Consider the following 24,648-nt stretch of genomic DNA (forward strand, 5'->3'; position numbering starts at 1 on the left):
AAGGCTAATGTGGTGCCCATCTTTAAAAAAGGGAAGAAGGAGGATCCTGGGAATACAGACCAGTCAGCCTCACCTCAGTCCCTGGAAAAATCATGGAGCAGGTCCTCAAAGAATCAATGCTGAAGCACTTAGAGGAGAGGAAAGTGATCAGGAACAGTCAGCACGGATTCACCAAGGGCAAGTCATGCCTGACTAATCTAATTGCCTTCTATGACGAGATCACTGGCTCTGTGGATGAGGGGAAAGCAGTGGACGTGTTGTTCCTTGACTTTAGCAAAGCTTTTGACACAGTCTCCCACAGTATTCTTGTTAGCAAGTTAAAGAAGTATGGGGTGGATGAATGGACTATAAGGTGGATAGAAAGCTGGCTAGATTGTCAGGCTCAACGGGTAGTGATCAATGGCTCCATGTCTAGTTGGCAGCCGGTATCAAGTGGAGTGCCCCAAGCATCAGTCCTGGGGCCGGTTTTGTTCAATATCTTCATAAATGATCTGGAGGATGGTGTGGATTGCACCCTCAACAAATTTGCAGATGACACTAAACTGGGAGGAAAGGTAGATATGCTGGAGGGTAGGGATAGGATACAGAGGGACCTAGACAAATTAGAGGATTGGGCCAAAAGAAATCGGATGAGGTTCAACAAGGACAAGTGCACAGTCCTGCACTTAGGACAGAAGAATCTCTTATACTGCTACAGACTAGGGACCGAATGGCTAGGCAGCAGTTCTGCAGAAAAGGACCTAGGGGTTACAGTGGACGAGAATTGGATATGAGTCAACAGTGTGCCCTTGTTGCCAAGAAGGCCAATGGCATTTTGGGATGTATAAGTAGGGACACTGCCAGCAGATCGAGGGACGTGATCGTTCCCCTCTATTCGACATTGGTGAGGCCTCATCTGGAGTACTGTGTCCAGTTTTGGGCCCCACACTACAAGAAGGACGTGGAAAAATTGGAAAGAGTCCAGCGGGGGCAACAAAAATGATTAGGGGACTGGAACACATGACTTAAGAGGAGAGGCTGAGGGAACTGGGATTGTTTGGTCTGTGGAAGAGAAGAATGAGGGGGGATTTGATAGCTGCTTTCAACTACCTGAAAGGGGGGTTCCAAAGAGGATGGATCTAGACTGTTCTCAGTGGTAGCAGATGAAAGAACAAGGAGTAATGGTCTCAAGCTGCAGTGGGGGAGGTTTAGGATGGATATTAGGAAAAACTTTTTCACTAGGAGGGTGGTGAAATACTGGAATGCGTTACCTAGGGAGGTGGTGGAATCTAATTCCTATGAAGTTTTTAAGGTCAGGCTTGACAAAGCCCTGGCTGGGATGATTTAGTTGGGGATTGGTCCTGCTTTGAGCAGGGGGTTGGACTAGGTGACCTCCTGAAGTCCCTTCCAACCTTGATATTCTATGATTCTGTGAAGGATGGACAGGGATGGTGTCCCTAGCCTCTGTTTGCCAGAAGCTGGGAATGGGCAACAGGGATGGATCACTTGATGATTACCTGTTCATTCCTTCTGAAGCACCTGGCATGAGCCACCACTATCAGAAGACAGGATAGTGGGGTAGATGGACCTTTGATCTGACCCAGTATGGCAGTTCTTATGTTCTTAGAAGTAAGAAGCCAATGAAGAAGGCAGGTACTGTCTCAGCTATCTAAATAGTGGAAGAGATGATCTCTAAGTTGTCTGAAAAATACCTAAAGATCCAGCAGTGGAGCTTACATTTTTCATTTTCTCTCAGATCTCATCCGTCTTTATACTGAATAGACCATCTCCCTCAAATAGAAGATCTTAAATTCTCATTCTTGTCTCAGGAGAAAGACCCACTGATCTCAACAAAGACCCACTGATCTTAAAGATATGGCTTAGGCTATAGGCTAAATCATCTGAAGAATCCAGTGCTTTTACACATTATTTGCAGATCCAAACTCTTCAGCTCTGAAGCACGAATGCCCTCTCGGTGCAGAATCAGAGAAGGTCTATTACCATACTGAGGAATAATGCGCAGGAGAATGAGCCCACCTAAACCAAGGTGGAAATTGCCAATCTAGCCAAAACTCCACATTCAGTTCTGGCTGAAAATATCTTTGAGCATACGGATCCTGTGACTGAGTTTGCTTGTAAAATCTCTTTTCCAGGTCCAGCTATTGATAAGGGCCCATTCTCAGTTCTGAGCGAAATTGTCTAGGCTGAATTAAAGAGACTGGAGAAAAACTCTTATTCGGGGATCCTGATGAAGTCTTAGGTGTTGAAGGTATTGGAGAAATCCTAACTTCTTCAACTTGCCTTCCCATCCCTGAAGGACTGTCTATTTGAATCGATTTGAATTTGCTAATAAACTCTCTGATTCCTGTTCCAGTGATACACAAGGATTCATTACCAACTGTGATAGAGATGGACCTTATTGGTGAATTTGTGCCGTAACCACAATTGGCTGGGAAGCTGGCTTGGTACCAGACTGTAAACATATGTGCAAAGTGTCTAATCTGCTGAGGGGTGCTCCCCCCACAGCTCCGCTCAGGCCCTGCCCCAATCCACCCCTTCCCACTCTACCTCTTCCTGCCCCCACTCCACCCCCTCCCCCAAGCACGCTGCACCCTTGCTCTTCCCCTCCCCCACAGCACCTCCTGATGCTGCGAAACAGCTGATCCGCAGCAGGCGGTAGGTGTTGACAGGGAGAGGGAGGCACTGATTGGCAAGGCCTGCAGGTGGGTGGGAGATGCTGGGGGGGAGGGAGAGGCATTGATAGGGGGGCTGCACCCACCATTTTTTCCCCTTGGGTGATCCAGCTTAACATTGTAGTTATGTTCCTGAAAAATGCGACTTTAAGCAAAATGATGTTAAGTGAATCCAATTTCCCCATAAGAATTAATGTAAATAGCCGGGGGTTAGGTTCCAGGGAAATTTTTTTCACCAGACAAAAGACTATATTATATATATACATACACACACACACACACACACACACACAGAGTATACGTTTTAAACAAACAATTTAATACTGGTACACAGCGATGATGATTGTGAAGCTTGGGTGAGGTGGTAAAGTAAGAGGATGGGATATTTCCCAGGGAATGCCTTACTGATAAATGATGAACTATCAATCAGCTGAGCTCTCAAGGGTTAACACATTGTTGTTAATGTAGCCTCACAATCTACAAGGCAGCACGAATGGAGGGAGGGGAGGCAGCATGGCAGACAAAGACAGAGATACACACCATGTGTGAGAGAGAGAGAGAGAGAGATGCGCATTGCCCCTTTAAGTACACTGACCCCACTCTAAGTACACTGCCTTTTTAAGTAGATCAGCAAGTTGAGACAGAAGCTCTGCCAGAAAGCTCCCTCCATCCTGAGCCCTGTCTTATTCCACCTTTCTATGAAAATGGGGTAAGCGGGGTGCAGGAGCAGGGGGTAGGGGGACACCCTGACATTAGCCTCCTTCTCCCCCCCCACCCCTCACAGCAAGCAGGAGGCTCCTGGGAGCAGCTCCAAGGCAGAGGGCAGGAGCAGCAAATGGCAGTGGTGGGAGGGACAGCTGAACTGCCCAGCAATTGATAGTCTGCTGGGTGGCTGCTGCACAGGGAACTTAGGGGAGCGGGGAGCTGATGGGGGGCTGCCGGTCCACCCTGCTTCCAAGCCCCCACCAGCTAGCTGCACCGGGCTGCTCTTCCTGCAAGCATTGGCAAAGCAGGTGGCTGCCAAACGTCGTTAGAAGGGAGTATTGAGGAAATTTAAACGAGCATGTTTTGTAATTGATCAGCAACGTAACAATGAAACAACGTTAACCAGGATGACTTTAAGTGAGGAGTTACTGTATACTAGTCTGATATTTGAGTCTGTGAAGCAGGCTCTTTACTCTTCCCTTGGAACTGACTCATCCAGATACCCAACAATTGGATTAGAGGAATGTTTTCTGGTTCCACCACAAGAGTTTTTGCCCAATCCTGTTCCTTGAAGACCAGTGGATTGGATGGATCTTTTTCTCATGGTTTGGTTCTTGAAGAAGAGGCCGACACAAATTACACTTCTACTCATGGTAACAGTCCAATCCTTTTCTGGTGGATTGGCTCTAGCAACAGACATCAACACCATAGTAGCTTGAGTAGTCTTGCTCTTTGGATCCTTCCCTTGATGCTTAGCATCAAAGAGGAGGACTTAACTCTCTTCATTCCAGACATATTCAAAGCCAATGCTGGTGTAGGAGGCTTATCCAAAACCTGCCATTGCTTGGTTCCAGAAGACTTTACTAACAAAGCTTCTTGGATTAAAATTATCTGAGGCCTATTATTCCTCTCCTTCTTTGCTTGCACTGTGAGAGTTAAGCAAATATAATATTTTGATGGTGAATGAGCATTCTGCAAGCATGCCAGAGATCTAGCTTGTGTGTCTGATGCCAAGAATACAGCTAGTCATGACAAGCATCTCTTAAACCCCAGCTTTTTGGTCTTCAACTCCATCATTCTAGTACTGAAGAACTTATATCTAATTCTCCTGGAAACTATAACAACAATAACAAGAGTGCTCCTACAGATACTGCTCATGGGTCCTGCTTTTGAGCAGGGGGTTGAACTAGATGACCTACTGACCTACCTTCCAACCCTGATATTCTATGATTCTATGATACATAGACTTTAAGGCTAGAAGGAACCATTGTGATCATATAGTCTGATCTCGTGCACATCGCAGGTACAGAACCTCACCCACCCACTCATGTAATACACTCATAATCTCTGGCTGAATTAATGAAATCTTCAGATCATGATTTAAACTAGCAAGTGACCCATGTTGCAGAGAAGGATGAAAACCTCCCAGGGTCTCTGCCAATCTGACCTGGTGGAAAATTCCCTCCCAGCCTCAGATAAGGCAATTGATTAGACCCTCAGCACTGGGTGAGATGCACCAGTCAGACACCTGGGAAAGAATTCTCTGTAGTAACTCAGAGCCCTGCCCATCTAGTGTCCCATCTCCAGCCATTGGAAATATTTACTTATAGCAGAGAAGGATGGGCCATATTCCCTTGCAGGTAATATCATCCTCTTCATAAATTTATCAAGCTTGGTCTTAGAACAAGTTAGGTTGTTTTGCCCCCAATATTCTCCTTGTAAGGCTATTCCAGATCTTCATTCCCCTGATGGTTAGAAATCTTTGTCTAATTTCAAGCCTAAACTTCTTGATAGCCAGATTATATCCATTTGTTCTTGTGCCAACACTAGCCCTTTGCTTAAAAAACTCCTCTCCCTCCCTGGTCTTTATCCCTTTGATGTATTTATAAAGAGCAATCATATCTCTCCTCAGCCTTCATTTGGTTAGGCTAAACAAGCCAAGCTCCTTAAGTCTCCTCTCGTAAAGTAGATTCTGCATTCCTCTGATCATCCTAGTAGCCCTACTCTGCCCTGCTTCCACTTTGAATTCATCTTTCTTAAACATAGAACTGCACACAGTATTCCAGATGAGGTCTCACCAGTCCTTGTATAATGATAATAATATTTTCCTGTCTTTACTGGAAATATCTTGCCTGATGCATCCTAGGATTGTGTTAGCCTTTTTCACGTCCGCATGTATGATTCTGACTATTTTATAGGGATCAAGAAATCTCAACTATCATAAGAGAGATGGAAGAAAATGATTATTAGCTTAATCTCCTCAACTCTCACTCTCTCAATTCCTGGTTTCAGAGTAGCAGCCGTGTTAGTCTGTATTCGCAAAAAGAAAAGACTAACATTTTCCACTGAATGCATCCGATGAAGTGAGCTGTAGCTCACGAAAGCTTATGCTCAAATAAATTTGTTAGTCTCTAAGGTGCCATAAGTACTCCTTTTCTTCTCTCAATTCCTGACAGTTAAGTAAAAGATCTTGAGGTTTGAAGGGCTCAGCTGCAAGCAAAGTGATTCACTTGAAATCTCTGTATTTTCTAACTAAAATATTAAATCATTAAAATACAACATATGAACAATAGAGATGCACAATTGAAATCAAATCTCCCAAGATTCTCACCTGAGCAGAAGGAGCACTTCTCCTGCACTCCTCCACTTAACTCCCTCCACAGGGAGCCTCATGTTTCATAACACCAACCCAAGCACTAATGCTAATAGTCCTCTTTCTTGCTGAGTAATTTGTTAACACAGAATTTGTGCACCATGGTGCTCATCAGCTGTGGATGACACCCAATCAGTGATTAAAGTTTCATGGGGGGGTGGAGGAGCACAAGAGGTCACAGACTCAGGAAATTTTTTTTAAAGAATGAGCCAGGTTGAGGGGTGAAGATCTTTTACCAAAGCTGCTGCATCTACAACTCCTTGGGCTTCTGCTTCTCTTAGCTCAAGGCTTTGCTCCTCCATTGACACAGGCACCATCCAATCATTGGCCCATCTGCCTGTCTATCATACTTGCAGGGGAAGGACTCTGCCACCACCCCACCTGGCTCTGTTTACTTCTTTACTCCCAGCTCACAAACAGACAGCCAGTCAGGCCCAGTAGCATCCTCCCACCCTCTGGCAGAGAACAGGGTGAGGGTGCATCTCCACCACTGGCAAGGCAGTAAACACAGCTGGGTGATCCCTGAGAGACCTCTAGCACCACTGAATCACACTGCACCCTCCTACCTGTATCCCTAGAGAGATCTCCAGTCCTGGCTCCACTGCCTAAAGGCTGTGGAAAGTACAGGATGAGCCACAGGAGGCAATGACTCTTCCTTGCTGGCTTCAGAGCACCTTTCAGGGACAGGATCCTGAGTTGGGCCAACCAGGATGGACTGAGGTGGAGAGAAGCAGGGATGGGATTATCCCTGGCTCCAGCCCCAAGGTCACACTGTGCCTCCCAGACAGACCCCAAACCCCACTCAGTCTCTGTACTCCCAGGTCCCAGAGAAATCCCCAACTCCACAGAATGTCATTGCATTCTCTGACTCCTAGACCCAGAGAGACCCCAGATCCTAGAGATACCTACTCAAATCCCAGACACCTTAAACCCTGGAGACCCTAAACCCCACCAAATGTCACTGCTCCCCTAAATGCCAGAGAGACCCCCCCAATCCCACTGAATCTCACTGCACCCCAGCACCAAACTCCCAAAGAGACCCCCAAACCCACCGAATCTCACTGAACTTCCCAGGATCCCTTAAACTCACAGGATATATTTTATTTTATTGATTTTATGAGGCCTTTTGCTTCATTTAATAACAACAAACAGTAAAGTGGTTGTGACACCCTGACACCCCAATATTCACCACTGTCATGTACTTAGGATATGCCTTGTACAAAGTATGCCTTGTGATGTGTCATTCTAAAAGTCTTGATGTGCTAGACAGTAATATCTCATTGGATTGTATGTGCTGTCATCGTATGTGAAGTTATGAAGTTTGGCTATGTATGTGTTACTGAAACATGTCATGAGGTTGAAAACACCCGCAAGCAGCCTTTCAGGTATGACAGTAAAAAGGCCAAACAATGTTAATGGCTTATGGAGGAAATGCATACAAGCAAAAGGATTACCCCAGGAACTGTGTACAATTGAAACCTCTCAGAGATAGCACTATACAATGGGAACTGTTTCACCCAGGTCACAGCAAAAGAGCTTTCCAGCAAGTGGGGAGAAGATATAAAAGGGGGAAAATGACATAATGGGGGCCCTCACTCTCCCTACAACAACACGCCTGGAAACACCTGAGGAACAAAGACTGCACTGTGGGAAGGGATGGTCCCAGGCTGGAAGGATTTTTAGCCTGTGTATGAAAACCTGGGAAAGCCAAGACAACTTTTGCCTTAAGAATCTGCCAGCCTGTTTATCACTCAGGGTGAGAATTTGCTAATTTATATCTTACCTATCTAGTGTGTTCAGATCAGTTTGCGGATTTTGATTATTTACTAAGGTAACATGTTTTGATCTGTTTGCTATCACTTATAATCACTTAAAATCTATCTTTTGTAGTTAATAAATTCATTTTGTTTTGTCTCTAAAACCAGTGTGAAACTCATACTTGGGGCAGAAAGCTGTTGCATGTTTCTCTCCACACTGAGGGAGAGGATGAATTTTATGAGCTTACACTATATAGTTCTGTGTGCAGCGCAAGACGATACAATTTTGTGTTTACACTCGAGAGGGGGTATGCATTTGAGTGCTGGGCAACCCCTTAGCTGAGCTCTCTCATCCAGAGCTGATCTCAGCATCTGTGTGAATATAGCTGCAGCTGGGTGTGTTTCTACCTCTGTGTTGCTGGAAAGGGGCTTGAGAGCCTGTCACAGCAGCACAGAGTAAGGGAAACCCAAGTGGTGGGACAGGCGGGCTCAGTGATATATCAGTTCCAAGTGGCACCCCAAAAGGTATCACAGAGGCATAATAGTTTCATAAACTAAAACTGAATATGATTCTTATGTAATATATGCATACAAAAATTGCCAATTTTCTGTATCAAGTGCATGAAAAATTATTTTGGTTGAGATTACGACAGACCCCCTCCCCCTTTTTTCATACCACTTTAAAGACAGTGCCTAATCATTCAGTCCTTTCAATTTCAATCGTACCTAGTTCTCAAGGATAGAGGGTGATGCTGTGCAGATGACATTTTTCACAAACGTCATAATTTTAAAAGAGAATTTTAAAATATTTTTGAAAACTAGCATGAAAACTTTTTAATGGTAAACTCATATTGCTATCAGTTTTACTAAATAAAGATATGTTTTTTTAAATATTAATATTAATTCTCACTGAAGACCAATCATCTGCTCCGAATTTCCTTCCTGCATCACATACATCTCTGTATAGCCCAAACTTGGCAAGTATGTGAAATTCATTTCTGAAGAATTGTTTAGTAGAAAAGCACTTTAAAACACTATAAACACAAAGCCTTACTGTGCTCAGCTTTCAATTCACTTTTATACCACCAGTGTTCTTTAGTCCTATATAGGTAATGTTTCATAAACCAAACAAGATATCACTCATCACTATCCACATAACGAAGACTCTTTAGTCCATTCCAAGCAGATGATCCAGATGAAGACTTGCTAGCGAAAACATAAGCTGATCCAGTTTGAAATATGCTATTCTGTAACACCTTGCACTACAGAATTTACTTTATGAATGAAGAATAAAGGTATGGATTAGGGACACTTTTTAAGCATTGCCACCTAACTACCGTACTATTAAAAATTTGCTCTCTGTTAAACAAAATTCAGCTTTTAACTTTTAACTACAAAAACAATGGGAGAAAGCTAGAAATAGTAAACTTAAGCAACAGACAAGTCTAGTTTAGCTCTATGGGCCCTGAGAAATCTCTTTAAATTATCAACTCTTCCCTGAGTATATTACTTCTCTTAAAATAATCTGAAAAACATTGCTAAACAGATTCATTTAAACCCTTAGGGGAAGAATTACAAACAGTTAGACAGAAACACTGTGCTTTCAAATATACAGATTTATAGTTTATAAAAAAAGACATAAAATGTCCTCATAACTGGTCGGTGCAAGTCTAATAGAAAACAAAACTCTAGTAGTTTATTGACCATATTCCCTGGAGATTTGCAGAGGTTTTGCGGATTTCAATTCCAAATAGTCTGCATGACTTTCAGTGGCCAAATTTTAAATTACACAGGGCACCTTTTATTCTTAAATTAAAATTACAGGAATGTAGATGCTATATCTATTTTGAAGAGCCAAAAAATTGTGGTTTGCAATTGCAATGGTTAATTATAAAGATGCCACTACCAATACATGGTGAATTTTGCATCACTAAAACTATTGTATGCTGGTTAATCTAGACGTAGTTTTTGAGCTCTCTCATCAGATTACAAGATATTCTTCACAGAGCCAAACATACTTGCCCTCAGCAAAGAAAATGTATGTTTTATTTGTTCAGAGACAATTTTACTGTTCTGCTGAGGGCATGTAATAAAAACATAGTGGTCACCAGTCATTTAGCAAAGGAAGCAGCCAACAATCAATTTATTTATCACAGTACGTTGACTAAAAATTTCATATGCCATATGAAAAAAGAGCTTGTGGTGAGCTGCAAAGAAATGCTTGAAATAAAAACCAATGCTCAGCACACGTAGCAAATCCTGGATGATGAATACTCTCAGTTCCCTCTGTTCTATCCTCTTCTATTCTTCTCTCTCTGTATAAACTTGCATTGTCTAGTTGTGTACCCCACATTCTGCTGTTCAGTTCTCCAGTGTTCTCCTGTATTTTTGTCTTTATCTATTATGATACTTAACTGGCTCTCATTACCATAGTATCTGAGTGCCTCCCTAATATGTTTGGATGTTATTTGGACTTCCCCAGCTGGTAAATCTGCCTACAAGTTTACAGGGCCTCATTGTGCTGGGTGCACAACCACAAATGGAAATATTTGCAAGTACATCTAACCAATAGAGTTAGTGTACTTTGAGTGGTAATAGAGTATAGCAGTAAAAGTTCAAGGGGATGATCTATGAAGTGGTATCTGTTGCACAGTCTTAGACCAGCTATGTATTTTCATCTATAAGGTTTTTAATTACAAATGTTATTATGTAATGGATTTTAATGTGTGCCAAACAATGTCCATAATCAGAAGACATATGAATTTCTCCTTTTCTTTTCTGAGTTCAGAATCTTTACTAGGGATTGAGAGCAAGCTTTAACATATAACATGTAACAAAGCAAGGTGATAAAGTTTAGCTCTCCTTTACAAAAATTTTTACACAGCAACTAGAATAGTTATTGAGGGACAACCAACAAGGAAGTTAACTAGGAAAGAATACATGTAACTGAGTTTTACATAAGGTTCCCCATCACAAAAGCAATATTGCAGAGTCTCCTACCTGCTGTGTGGGAATAGCCCATATAAGGAAAAAAATAACCTAAAGATTATGAGTTCAAATTTGAAGGGAAACCCTCTTTTTTTTTCTTTTTCTTTTTTTACAGAAAATGTTGAATTTAAAGTACAAAAAGAAAATGGAAAAAAACAGGTTGAAGAGCTGTGACAATATTTAGAGTAATAATGTAGCCACTCTCTTGGATTTCAAAGACTAAGAGCACTTTCTGAGGCTTTGTCTACACTACCGCAGTAAATTGACCTAAGTTACGCTACTTCAGTTACGTGAATAACTGATTCTAAGGTGCCACAAGTACTCCTTTTCTTTTAACAAAGTTGACGTAGCTAGATCTACTCACCACAGTGTCTACACTGTGCTGTGTCAATGGGAGACATTCTCCCACTGACTTACCTTACACTCTTCTCGGGGAGCTGGAGTACAGGAGTCTATGGGAGAGCAGTCTGCCATCAACTTAGCAGGTCTTCACCAGACCCACTAAATCGACACTGCTGCATCGAGTAAGTATAGACAATCCCTGAGAGAAGGAAAGGTCAAGGGGGACATTAAATACCAAAGGAACCAACTATTGCTCTTCCTGTATATGAATCACTTGACTCAAACAAAAAGGAAAGAATTGGCTGGAATTAGGCAAGCTTTTATGAACAGATAATAAGCCCACTGGTCCTGTGTGATGGAGAGATTGGAGAGACAGGAGTGCAGGGACAACTCTGGGCCCAGGAAGCCCCAACCCAGGAGGCCATTTGATGGAGGGGGTTAAAAGGGAATCTCTTCAGCAGAGGAGGGTGGTAAGCAGAGAGAGATGGAGCTACATTCCCTGCTTCAAAGGGACTATGCCAGGAGGGTAGCCTCATGAGGGTGACTGCTGCATGAAGCTGGAACTTCCTAGCCTTGAGAGGCCCATGAGCTGGGTCATAAGGGCCAATCACAAGCCATGATACATCCAGAGGGACAGAGCGGTAGGAAGAGACCCAGGGGAGGATGTTAGGTGGACTGCAGGTAGCAGACGGTTTCCTTACAGTGCCCAAGAGGATCCCTGGGTCATAAACCACTGCTGTGGGAGGGCATCGGATCTCCTGTCCCCTACATCTAGGTGGGGCTGCTACCATAGTCTCTAACTGCTAGTCAGGGGCTTCCCTGCTCATACCCTGTCTTTGGCTAAATTCAGGAGGATATAAAAATAAATCTCAGATTTGATACAGTATCTGTTAATAATTTCCAGGAAAAAAATAAAGAACTCCTTAGGAATTTATACTGAGGATTCAGAGAGAAAGAGAGTACTGAATAAATTACATTTAATGAGACATTTACATTTATTAAAAAGCTTTCTGAAAAACAGGATGGGTAAACAAAGAGAAAGAAGACAAACAGGAAGAACAGGGTTGTAAATAGAGGGAATTTTTATACTAAGGTTATGGTGAATAACATAATGAGGCACGGTGCAGAGAAGACTCTGATACAAAATATGGTCCAAATTCTGCCCTGTTTCATAACCTATTGAAATCAATACAAATGCACAGATTGTAAATCAGAGCAGAATTTAGCATTATGAATACAGAGCAAATTACAGTACTTGAAAGGTTACTTGATGTATGTATGAACCAATTTGTTCAAAATAAGAATCTTTTGCCCAAAACTCAAAAACTGAAAACTTGAGCCTTAAAAAAGTTTAGATAGCTTCTTCATTTCGCCTGTAATTTTTTGTTTTTATGCTCTGCACCTTCTGGTCCAGATAGAAGGGAAATAAGAAGTGCCAGAAATATAATTAGAATCCATTTCTTGTGACATTTCCATCACAGTTTTGAAACTCAATAGGTGTGAATAGCTCAGATAAGATTCAGATAAACACTTTTTCCTCTCAGCAACCAAATCTTCTGAGTTTTGTTCTTTCCTATTTACTGAACTGTTCCAACACTATCTACTGGACTTGATGCAGAAAATACTGGGTGAAGTGAAGCTGGTCGGGAAATTTTCAATGAAACATGTTTCATTAGAAAATGCTGATTCATCAACATCAAAACTTTTCATAGGGAACATTCCAGATTTGACTAAACTTTGTCAGGAAAAGTTTATCAGATCCAGAATGAAATTGCTGGTCAAAATATGTGAGTGTGTGAGACAGCATTGTTCCAGAATAGCCAATAGCCTGGTGGATAGGGTATTTACTTGGGATGTGGGAAACTCACCTTCAACTCCCTACCCTGAATCAGGCAGCCACTAGGCTGACAGACATGGTCTCTCTCTGTCTCAGTAATGTCTCCTACCAAAGCTCTTCCATTTTGTATAAGTCATTAAATATTCATTGGGCCAGGCAGAGAGACTAACTTTACAGCTCAGTGATTAGGGCATTCACCTGGGATATGGGAGACCTGGCTTTTTCTGGAGGGGTTGTCTCTCACTCCTATATTTTGACCAGAAATTCTGTCCTAGAACTCCCATATCACAGGTTAGTGATTTAACCACTGGGCTATAGAGTCAGACTTTCTCTCTGGCTCAGTAAATATCTCTTGTTGGAGTTGTTCCATTTTGTATAACTAAATATTCAGTAGGCCAGAGCAAGACTGACACTATAGCCCAATTCTTAAGGCACTTACCTGGGATATAGAAGACCCAGGTTCAGGTCACAGTGCCCATAAGCATTAGATATTGAGAGCATTAGATATTGATTATTCAGGGCTCTCAGATTTTCAATGCACACTGATTGACTTTGGCCTCTGCTCAAATTGCCCTGAAATTTCCTGATGTTTATTCATGTTCAGCTGTATATATATCCTGAAGGTTGTATTTGTGGATATGTAGGTTATGGATAGTTTGCATATGATACCAATTGTTGGTATCACTCTGTATATTTGGAAAATAGTATGTAATTGGATTCAATTAAAATAGAACTTATAGCTGAAATAATTTCATTCACAGAACAACCTCATTATGTTCCCGATTCAGGACAGCAGTTCATAGACTCATAGACTTTAAGGTCAGAAGGGACCATCATGATCATCTAGTCTAACCTTCTCCATGTTGCAGGCTACAGAACCTCCCCCACCCACTCCTGAAATAGACCCCTAACCTCTGGCTGAATTTCTGAAGTCTTCAAATCATGGTTTAAAGACTTCAAGTTACAGAGAATCTACCATTCACGCTAGTTTAAACCTGCAAATGACCTGTGCCCCATGCTGCAGAGGAAGGTGAAAACCCCCAGGGTCTCTGTAAATTTGACCTAGGAGAAAATTCCTTCCCAACTCCAAATACAGTGATCAGTTAGATCCTGAGCATGTGGGCAAGACCCACCAACCAGACACTTGGGAAAGAATTCTCTGTAGTAACTTAGAGCCCTCCCCATCTAGTGTCCCATGACTGGCCATTGGAAATATTTGCTAATGGCAGTCACAGATGAGCTACATGTGATTGTAGGCAGTCTCATCATACCATCTCCTCCATAAACTTATTCAGATCAGTTTTGAAGCCAGTTAGGTTTTTTGCCTCCAGTGCTCCCTGGCTGTTCCAGAACTTCACTCCTCTGATGGTCATCAACCTTTGCCTAATTTCAAGCCTTAACTTGTTGATGGCCAATTTATAGCCATTTGTTCTTGTCTCCATATCATTAGATATTGATATTGATTATTCAGGGCTCTCAATATCTCAGATTTTTCTTGTCTCCATATTGGTGCTTACCTTAAATAACTCCTCTCCCTCCCTGGTATTTATCCCTCTGATGTATATATAGACAGCAGTCCCCTCAGCCTCCTTTTGGTTAGCTAAACAAGCTAAGCTCTTTGAGTCTCCTCTCATAAGATAGGTTTTCCATTCCTTGGATCAACGTAGTAGCCCTTCTCTGCACCTCTTCCAGTTTGAATTAATCTTTCTTAAACACGGGAGACCAGAATTGCACACAATATTCCTGATGAGGTCTCACCAGAGCCTTGTATAATGGTACTAATTCTTCCCTGTCTCTACTGGAAATACCTCACCTGATGCATCCTAGGACTGCCTTAGCCTTTTTCATAGTCATCCTGTGATCACCCAATATACCCAGTTCTTTCTCCTCCTCTGTCATTTCCAACTGATATGTCCTCAGTTTATAGCAAAAATTCTTGTTGTTAGTCCCTATATGCATGACCTTGCACTTTGCACTGTTAAATTTCATCCCATTTCTATTACTCCAGTTTACAAGGTCATTCAGATCTTCTTTTATGATATTATGGTGCTCTTCTATATTAGCACACTCCCACTTTTTGTGCCAAGGTCAGTAATAAAAAGGTTAAATAAGATTGGTCCCAAGACCGATCCCTGAGGAACTCCACTAGCAATCTGACAGTTCACCTTTCAGTATGACCTGTTGTAGTCTCCTCTTTAACCAATCCCTTAACCACCTTGCAATTCTCATATTAATCCCCATCTTCTCCAATTTAACTAATAATTTCCCATGTGGATCTGTATCAAATGCCTTACTGAAATCCAGGTAAATTAGATCGACTGCATTTGCTTTGTCTAAAAAATCAGTTATCTTCTAAAAGAAAGAGATCTGGTTTGTCTGGCACAATCTACCTTTTGTAAAATCATGTTGTATTTTATTCCAATTCCTGTTAACCTCTATGTCCTTAACTACTTTCTCTTTCAAAATTTGTTCCAAGACCTTGCGTACAACTGAGGTCAAAGTAACAGGCCTGTACCTTCCTGGATCACTTTTTTTCTCTTTCTTAAAAATAGGAACTATATTAGCAATTCTCCAGTCATACGGTACAACTCCTGAATTTACAGATTCATTAAAAATCCTTGCTATTGGACGTGCAATTTCATGTGCCAATTCCTTTAATATTCTTGGATGGAGATTATCTAGGTTCCCCGATTTAGTCCCATTAAGCTGTTTGTCCTCATTCCCATTAGCCACCCTGTCACTACCCCTAAACTCTTCATTAGCCTTATTAAGCATGTGCTTAACTCTAATCATGTGCTTAAATCTCAGTGACTCGGATACAGTGAAACACTGACTTTAATGGGACTTAAGTACATGATTAATGTTAAGTATCTGCTTAAGTTCTCTCATGACTAGTGATACTTTCATGAATTGGGACCTATATGATGAGTTTAACTATAAGTAGATTTGCAATATGCATACTGCATTGTATTGAAATAATCTGGGATTTTCATTCCACTGCTTTATAAACTATTTAACTGTATATCATCTCTTTAATGGGTTTCAAATATTTGCAGATATAATATGAGAAGTTCATAATGGTTGTCTAATTATTTATCTTTTTATTCATATCTAACCCTATATACATATTGGAATTGTAGCTGATTTTCAAAAATCATAGAAGAAAAGTTAAAATTTAGAAAGATGCTTTAAATTTTTCTTTAGGAAAGAAGAGAGAATCTTTCCAGATAATACATATTATATGTTTCTACTCTTAAAACAAGGGCACATTTAAAAACAATTGACTTGATGAATAACAATTTTCAGGAAAACTGTGGAATGCTGTCGCCTTCCACCCTAAAAAAATCAAAAGGAACAAGGATAAATTTTGCCCCTCCTTCCTATTCCAAGAACAGTTTGAGTTTCTGTTGTTTCCCAGAGTTAAAATCTGCATGGCTGAGAGGTGTTCTGGCAGGTGTGGTGCTGAAGAGAAGTTGCTGACTAGTCAATGTCAGTTCCTTTGCACAACACAACATTGTGACTCTCTCTGGGTGAGGGAAAGGTAGGGAACACAGTCCAGGGGGAAAGGATATGTGGGAGGAATAACTGAATTGTTAATGCAGTTGCAGCCAAAGGCTACATAAATGGAGTGTATTTAAAACTGTAATGGATGTTTCTTTATGGAAAAAACAGAATGTAAGGGCTTGTCTACATATACAGCACTCAGCACTTAGTGAAGACACTACCTACATCGACGGGAGAGTTTCTCCTATTGGCATAGGTACTCCACCTCCATGAGAGGTGGTAGCTATGTCGATGGGAGAAGCCCTCCTGTCAACATAGTGCTGTCTACACTAGGAGTTTGGTCAGTATAACAGCATCATTAACATTCAGGGGTGTGGATTTTCCCCATCACTGAATGACACAGTTATACTGACATAAGTCTGTAGTGTAGACCAAGCCTAAGTATCTTGGATACTTATACGACACTATCTCTTTTTACTATCATAAAGTAAAGAAAGAACATGGTGGAGCAGATCCTCAGTTGGGGCAAACTGTCACAGGTCTATGGAACTATAACAACCTACACCAGATGAGAATCCATCCCAGTGAGTCTTGGTGAGGCTGCAACTCTATTTTCAACTTGTCATTTTGTGCTTACCTACTGTTTTACACAAAGCTTCCAACACATCTTTTGTAATGTACAGGTCCCACAAGCGTGGTAGCTGAGGCTTAACTCTGAAATAGTTCACTGTTATGACTTTGGTTTAGCCCGTTAGGACTATACTGTCAAAGGTATAGTGAGTAAATTAGGAAATCAGAACATGCATGCAGCTGAATTATAGAGGTAATTTTTAAAACTGCTGCAAAAATTCATGTGTGTATCCAGTCACTCCTGCACCAAGCAACATGGGTAAAGAGGATGCACTTCCTGCCCAACAAAGAAAGTGTTTGAAGGACTAGTCCCAAAGAAGATAAACAGAATACTACACAGAAAAATTCTAAATATGAAACCAACAAAACCCTTGATAAAAATGTTCAAAGATGTTATTTAACTGTGTAATGAATGGGCTAAAATGGACGTCATAGAGGAGCTTGTTCCACACCTGAGGCCATCATAACAAAGACACAATCACCTTTATCTAAGGTTTGACTGGAATTTCTAAAAGGTGAATGACATCAAAGCACATATAGAACATGGGCCATTTGTATGGTATATATTAGAATAAATATAAGCAGAAAAGCCTCTATTCACTAATTTTTGCTGTTTGCGTCCTGGTTTTTGGATTCTAAGATCCTTGAAAAAATCATAATCCTTAACATCTTTCATTCTAGAATCTCACAGCACGTAAGCCATCCCACCCTACCCACCCTAATGAATGGGAAGGTTGCATTATTTGCCAAGGTTAAACACACTGAGCTGAGACTCTTGACTCCAAGTAATCTATTCTAACCAGCAGCATTGTCTACGTCACCGAGCAAACAAGTGTTTTGGACCACAGCAGCAATTCAAAGAGGAAAATTAGAAATAAAAAAGTTGTAAGAGGTATTCCAAGATTGTTTCCTACAGTATATCCTTTAGTGTTTTATCCAGTTCAACTTTAAATGATTCATGCAACCTTCGCCTAGGAGTATTTATGAATGATAGGTGTTAAGTATACACATTTCATAGGCCATAACCTCAGGACCCACTCTGGGTCCTTTGTACCATTCTGGAAAGCCACCCTCATAAGGCATCTGGAGATTCCCTTGGCATGGGATAATTCCTGGCTGGCATACAGTCAGCTCAGGGGGGCCAACCTGTGACTCCAGAGCCGCATACGGCTCTTCAGAGGTAATATGCGGCTCCTTGCATAGGCGCTGACTCTGAGGCTGGAGCTACAGATGCTAACTTCCCAATGTGCTGTGGGATGCTCACTGCTCACCCCCCTGCTCTGCCCCAGGTCCTGCCACCACTCCACCCTTCCCCTGCCCCTGAGCCCGCCATGCCCTCGCTCCTTCCCCCGCCTCACCAGAGCCTCCTGCGCAGTGCGAAACAGCTGATTGCGGCGGCCAGGAGGCATGGGGAGAGAGGGGAGGCACTGACTGGTGGGGCTGCCAGTGGGTGGGACACGCTGGGAGCTGGAGGGGGGTAGTGGATGGGGGGCTGCTGACATATTACTGCGTCTCCTTGGCAATGTTCATTAGTAAATTCTGGCTCCTTCTCAAGCTCAGGTTGGCCACCCCTGAGTTAGCTCTATACCAGCCCCTTTAGCACAGTGGTTTTCAATCTATTTTAATTTGTGGACCCCTACAAAATTTCAAATGGAGGTGCAGATTTCCTTTGGAAATCTTAGACATAGTCTGTGGAACCCCTGGGGTCCATGGACCACAGGTTGAAAATCACGGCTTTAGCATACAGGGCATACTGGAGGTGTGGCCGGAGCGCCTTGTGCTCCAGCAATCCTTGGCTACATAATGCCCACAGGGGACTGTTACCAGCTTGTGTAAATTAAAGCACCCTGTTCTAATTTATACTCCCAGACTTGGAGGAGTGTAAAGATGGCTTTAAGCCTTGGTCACCTTTCCTCCCTTTCCCAAGGCTCCCCCACTCTCACGCCTCTCCACCCCTTCCCCTGATGCCTCCCTGCCCACCACTCACTCCTTTCTTCCCGAGGCCCCCCCACCTGCCGTTCGCTCCTTCACTGTTGCTCTGGGCCAAGGTAGGACAAGGCAATGAAACTGAGACCAGGGAGCTTGTCTCTCTTGTGCTGTCAAGGATATCCCCTTCTGGCACCCATGTAATGGAGGAAGCTGTCTGATTCAAATGTGGAGGGAATAAAAGCTTTTGTAACCATAACTCAGCTCCCTTGTGTGTATCCATGATGATACGGTCTTTAATTATAGCATCACATGCCTTTTTTCCACAGGACGCCTGCCTTATTCAGTACACAGGATGGATCTGCTCTGGGGATGAATTCGGGTTGTGTTGTAAAGCAGGCTGTTGTCTGTAAGACCCCTGCCTCCTTTATTCAGAGATTGGAAAGTATGTAGTAAATTAGGTAGAGGGTTCCTTTCTGGAACAGAAAGAAGGGTCTTGTGATTAAGACAGTTGAATGGGGGGCCTGGAGAATTGGATTCCATCCCTGCCTCTGCCACAGAGTTGCTATATGATGCTGGGCAAGTCAGAGGTGGTCACCAATTGTGTGTCCTTCATTTTCTGGGTGCCCAACATGAGATCCTGGGGCCCAATTTGCAGAAGTTCTGAGCACACACAATTGCAACTGAAGTCCATGTGCTTCAGTATATAAAGTGCAATATAATGCTAAGTACTCTGAAAAATCAGGTCCTAGGCATCTCAAATTGGGAACCCAGAAATAGAGGATACTTTTGACCTTAATCTCTCTGTGCCTCAGCTCCGCATCTTTAAAATGGATATAATACCTCCTCCTTTCCTCATGGGGTTTTTGTGAATATTAATTCATGGGTTTGAATCACTCACGTACCATAGCGATGAGTGCCATAGAAAAGCCTATGAGGAAATTTATAATTTGGTCATCATAACAGGGTTTGAATAGTGTGCAGTAAAAAAGACTAGGGCCACACACTGAACAATGAGGATAAAACAAAATATTGAATAGCTGCTTGTTAACTGAGCACTGTCCACCCTATACACTGAATGAGGAAAGAATCCTGTGGAAAAAATGGCACAAGATCATGTTAATTAAAGACTATACTATAACGAATACACACAATAGGCCAAATTAAGGTTGCACGAGACAATGAATGCTATAAAATAACCAAAGCCACATAGTGTTTCTAGGATTTTTCCATACTTCCTTTTTTTTCCAGCCTATTTTTTTCAGTTACAATATCTCCCTCACTTCTCTTTTTCCCTGATTCAGCCTCTTTTTTTTAATTGAGTATCCCTGTCTTCTATTGGTGTATAGCAAAAGGTGTTTCATAAACTGCAGTAAAAAACAATTCACATGGAAAAGCAGATAGTTTCTATATGAATTATAGCTACAGTGAAACAATTATTCCCTGAACAGGGTCCTCATTTTCTTCAAGAAAATCAGTCACTACAGCACTTTCTCACATTAAACTGAAAGAATGGAGAGAGAAGAGTCTGGTTGTAGTCACCATTAACTACTTAAAAAGAGACTTTTGTGTTAAGGTAAACTTTCACATTCATAATAAATTCATTTACTTTTCAATTTTTCATACATTGTTTACAGATTAAATACTAATATTTTAGCATCATTAATTAAACAAAGATCTGCTCCTTCACAGCCAATCTCTTGCTCCCATATAGTAATGAATTTGTGACATTACAATCATTTCCATGACAAAAGGCTCTGGAGTGAAATCTTGGCCCTCCTGAAGTCAATGGGAGTTTTGCCAATGACGTCAGTAGGGCCAGGATTTCACTCACTATGTCATAAACATGGGATTTGCCATCACTTGCTGCCTCCTAATGCTTGGAACTGCTTTTCTATCCTAAGGAGATAGGTATTCTACCTCTTTCTTTGAACTTCCTCCTTAAAACTTAATTCTTCTACAAGACTCACAAATGCTAATGCAGATCACTAAAAATTCTGTCACTCACCTATTATGCAACAAAAAAACCCCATGACAAACGAACAACAAAAAAGACAGTACGTTAGCACCATCCTCTAGATCTCCCAGTGTATTTTTGTCTCAAATATTTTTCTAGTTAGCAGGAGAGGATCTGTAGCTTTCTTTGTGTCCTGTGCAATGCTGAGCATACTGTTGGAATGTAAACAATAAACAAGTAATAATAACTACCTCAGGATCTAGCAGAATGATACTGTGAGGGAGAAAGCTCTAAATACAAAAACCTTGATTAGCAAGAAAAGGAACTTAAGTACTTGGATTTGAGTTCAATTTAAAAAAAATTCCCCCCTCCTCCCAGCATTAGTCACCCTTAAATTAAAATGAAGCATTTCCCTTGATATAGGGACATACACTACCAAGGTCCAGGGATGGATTTAAAAATCTTATTCTCTTGTCTTCTGAAACTGATGTGTGTGGTGGAGGCGATGAATTTAGTCTCCAGAGAGAAGAAAGATGCTGCTCACACAGCACTTCTACTCACCAGTCCATGCAGCAGCAATGGTGTTGGCTTTGAAGGAAGCCAACTGTCCTGCTTTCCCAGCCAGAGGTAAAGAATTGCATTGGTGGCCACTAGAGGGAGGAGGATTAGGAATACAGTAAATTGTGGGCAAAAGGCACCCATGATGAACTCACATGGGACAACCCACAAATCCCCCACCACTGCCAATAGCCAATGGATCTCAGATACTGCTATGGGCTGGGAAGTATCATCCAGTAGTGAAATATCTACTACTGAAAAGCTGCCAGTATGCATCCTTAACTTTGGTGGTTGGAGGATAGGAGGGCCTGCCTAAGATCATATGAACTACATCCCTCTTCCCTTTGTTACAGATACCTTATATTTGCCTTCTGAGTCTTGTTTATTTCCTTACTTAAAACTTCAGATGTCTTTTATCAAGAAAGCTCCTGTGAAAAGCTAGCATGCCAGCTTCAAGAGAGTCTCAGGAGAAGCACCAGCCGACAGACACTCACTGTGCCAAGAAGTACTGTATTTAATCAACAAATCTGTACAAATTATATGAAGTTGAAAATAAACAAAATACAATGTGATAATCAAAATAAACTTTCTTTCACTAAATTAAGGCTTGAAGCAGACCTGAAATAAATGTTTTCAATTAGTTACCTAAACAAATATGAGGCAATGTATATTTTGTAATTCAACTGACCCTTCAGCTTGATTGCCTGATATGTGTCTTACCTCCAGCACAAGTGGCAGAACATTCTGACCAAGGCAAGTGATTCCATGCAAAGCCAACTTCATTGTCTCCACTGCCAGTACGAGAGATGGGAACATTGAATTTATACCTTATCCCCAAATTCTGTTCCTGTAGCAGAATCTGCAGTTGAAAACAACTAGTTATACTATTAAAATATGCAAGCAGAGAGCAACTACAATGACATTTAATCTAGGTATGTATTATGTCTTGTAGAGGGGGAAAATGTCATAAAGCAAGCCACAATAGTTCTTGCAGGTATTCCCAAAAGAAATCTGGACTAATTTTTAAAACACACACACACACTGATTTTTTCCATTGTGTAAGGTGAGTTTTTTTCTTTCAATTTTTTTTCTTACCAGCAAAATTTGTTTCTGACATATTAACAATTCTAATCTTCTGGGCCTCATTAAGTTAAATTACTTCATGGAGGTGTCAAGACCAGATAATATTAAGGGACTTTATTGTGGCTGACCCTTGTAGGTGTGCAAAAATCTTCAAACCCCCATCTTGAGCTCTTTTGCTGGGACTATCCACAACGTGGCTGGGTAACTAATAAGACCCTTACCTGGTTAGGGCTTCTACATACTACCACAATATCAATATTACAATAATACTCCAATCTGGCATCAGTAATGGCACTAACTTCCAATAGGGAGACACAGGAGGGTGGAGCTATTTCCCCAACACTCACAGTACAAGGCAGTAGTGTGGCTGGGCACATGGGAAGAGTGTACACTGATTCCTTTTACAGACTGGCAGAGCTCCTGCTGCAGGTGCAACACCACGTATCACCACGTGAAACCATCAATAATTCTTCTTGTGGTTCCTGCTGTAGCACAGTACTTCCACATGCCACCTGCTCAATACAGTGCTGTGCCTTCAAGGCAATCTAGCTCTGAATCTCCAACCTGACATTTTTTATTGCTGCTGCTAACATCTACAGTATATGTTAACAAAAGCAGCCTGGATGAGTCTCAGAGATATTTCTCACCTCACCATGCCTCCAGTTATAAATTATTTTGAGGCATATGCTCCCCTCTGTGAGAGAGCAAAATGGTGGATAATCTTCAGTAGGGAAGTTACTGGTGCTGAGCTGATGAGAAAAGTAGTTAATGCAGTAGGCACCTCCTCTCCACATAACCACTTCTAGCCTCTCCACAGCTACCAAAGGCAAAACGGGCGTCACATTGTTGGGAGCGTGGCCAGGTATGTCCACAGTCAGGGAATTTACTATGGGCCAGACCATGATATCTCACACCATAATTAGACCCACTGAAATCAACAGGGCTACTTCTGGAGTAAGTTATTACCTGTTGTGAATAAGGGCATCAGAATACTGTCCAATGAAATTGTCATATAACTTGCCTTATACTTTCATACATCACCAACAGGTGTGACCACACCATATATCCAGTTTTCTATTTATGTTGCCATTACTGTGAGGACCAGGAAGCAAATGAAACTAGGAGGGATCCCCACTATGGCCTGAGGATTTCCACTGATATTTTCTGTAGATCTCCTGGCAGTACAATAGTTTGTTGTTAGCTTTCTTCCTTATCACCATAGCTATCCCATCAGTTTTGGGAACAGAAAGAGGTGAGTGGGAGGGTATCTCAAAGTGCAAGAACTAGGCAAGCACTACTTCTCTTCCATGCAATTTTACTCAGTTTATTGCCCCCTGTTACTTGGAACATAAAATCATGTCTGAGTTCAGAAATATATTCATTATAACATTACCATGACTATGAGATTTTCTGAAGTAGGGCCTAAAGCTTCCAAAGATTCAGGTTCCTCTGTTGGCCTCTTGTAATGAAAAGCTGTCCCAGCAACATCAAACTTTCTAGGCCAGTCAATAGTCCAGGCACCATTAATATAGTAGTCATCCTCTTCAGATTTTAAAGCTTAAAAAAAAATACAAGCCACCTAAAAATTGGAAGCAGCATTTATAATAGAGAAGCCATTGCAAATGAAACTACTAATGTGACAGAAGTATGTGTACTTTAGTTCTATATCACTGGTTTCAAAGTAGTTTAAAACCTACTTTTCCTTTTGGCAGAATGACCGAAGTGTGGCTCATGGAGATCTACAATACTGACTTTGGCTATCATCTCCAGTAGGCAGGTGTGATCTGCAGAGACTACAGGTATCAGCAAGAACAGGCCATGCAAATCGAGATATGGTGGTGCATGCTAGAACTTGTATCAATAGGCTGTGCTCTCTGTACTACACCTGCAATCTGCTCCATTATATGCAAATTAGATTTACCTCTTAAATGTATGAGTTGCAATGTACCCTTCAGTTGAACAACATTTTGATACCCCTGCCTTTTGGAGTGTGGGACATGCAAACCTTGTGGGCACAATAAAAGTGTGTGTGTGTT

The 24,648-nt window shown here is 41.7% G+C and overlaps 1 protein-coding gene across 6 annotated transcripts in view; it reads right to left on the reverse strand.

Moving 5' to 3' along the window:
• Positions 1-24,648, reverse strand: part of ADAMTS6 (ADAM metallopeptidase with thrombospondin type 1 motif 6) — a 328,488-nt gene that overhangs the window by 58,521 nt on the left and 245,319 nt on the right. For 4 of the 6 annotated variants that reach the window (XM_073344058.2, XM_073344059.2, XM_073344057.2 and 1 more), the window contains 2 exons: positions 24,006-24,169; positions 22,250-22,388 (listed from right to left, as the gene is read on the reverse strand). In XM_073344058.2, coding sequence (XP_073200159.1) covers positions 22,250-22,388; positions 24,006-24,169 — 303 coding nt within the window. Of the gene's footprint in view, positions 1-21,546; positions 22,057-22,249; positions 22,389-24,005; positions 24,170-24,648 lie in introns of those variants that run through there. The other 2 variants (XR_012158888.1, XM_073344062.1) reach the window with 2 other exon arrangements.

This window comes from Lepidochelys kempii, chromosome 5, assembly GCF_965140285.1.
Source record: "Lepidochelys kempii isolate rLepKem1 chromosome 5, rLepKem1.hap1, whole genome shotgun sequence".
NCBI classification, from domain to species: domain Eukaryota; kingdom Metazoa; phylum Chordata; order Testudines; family Cheloniidae; genus Lepidochelys; species Lepidochelys kempii.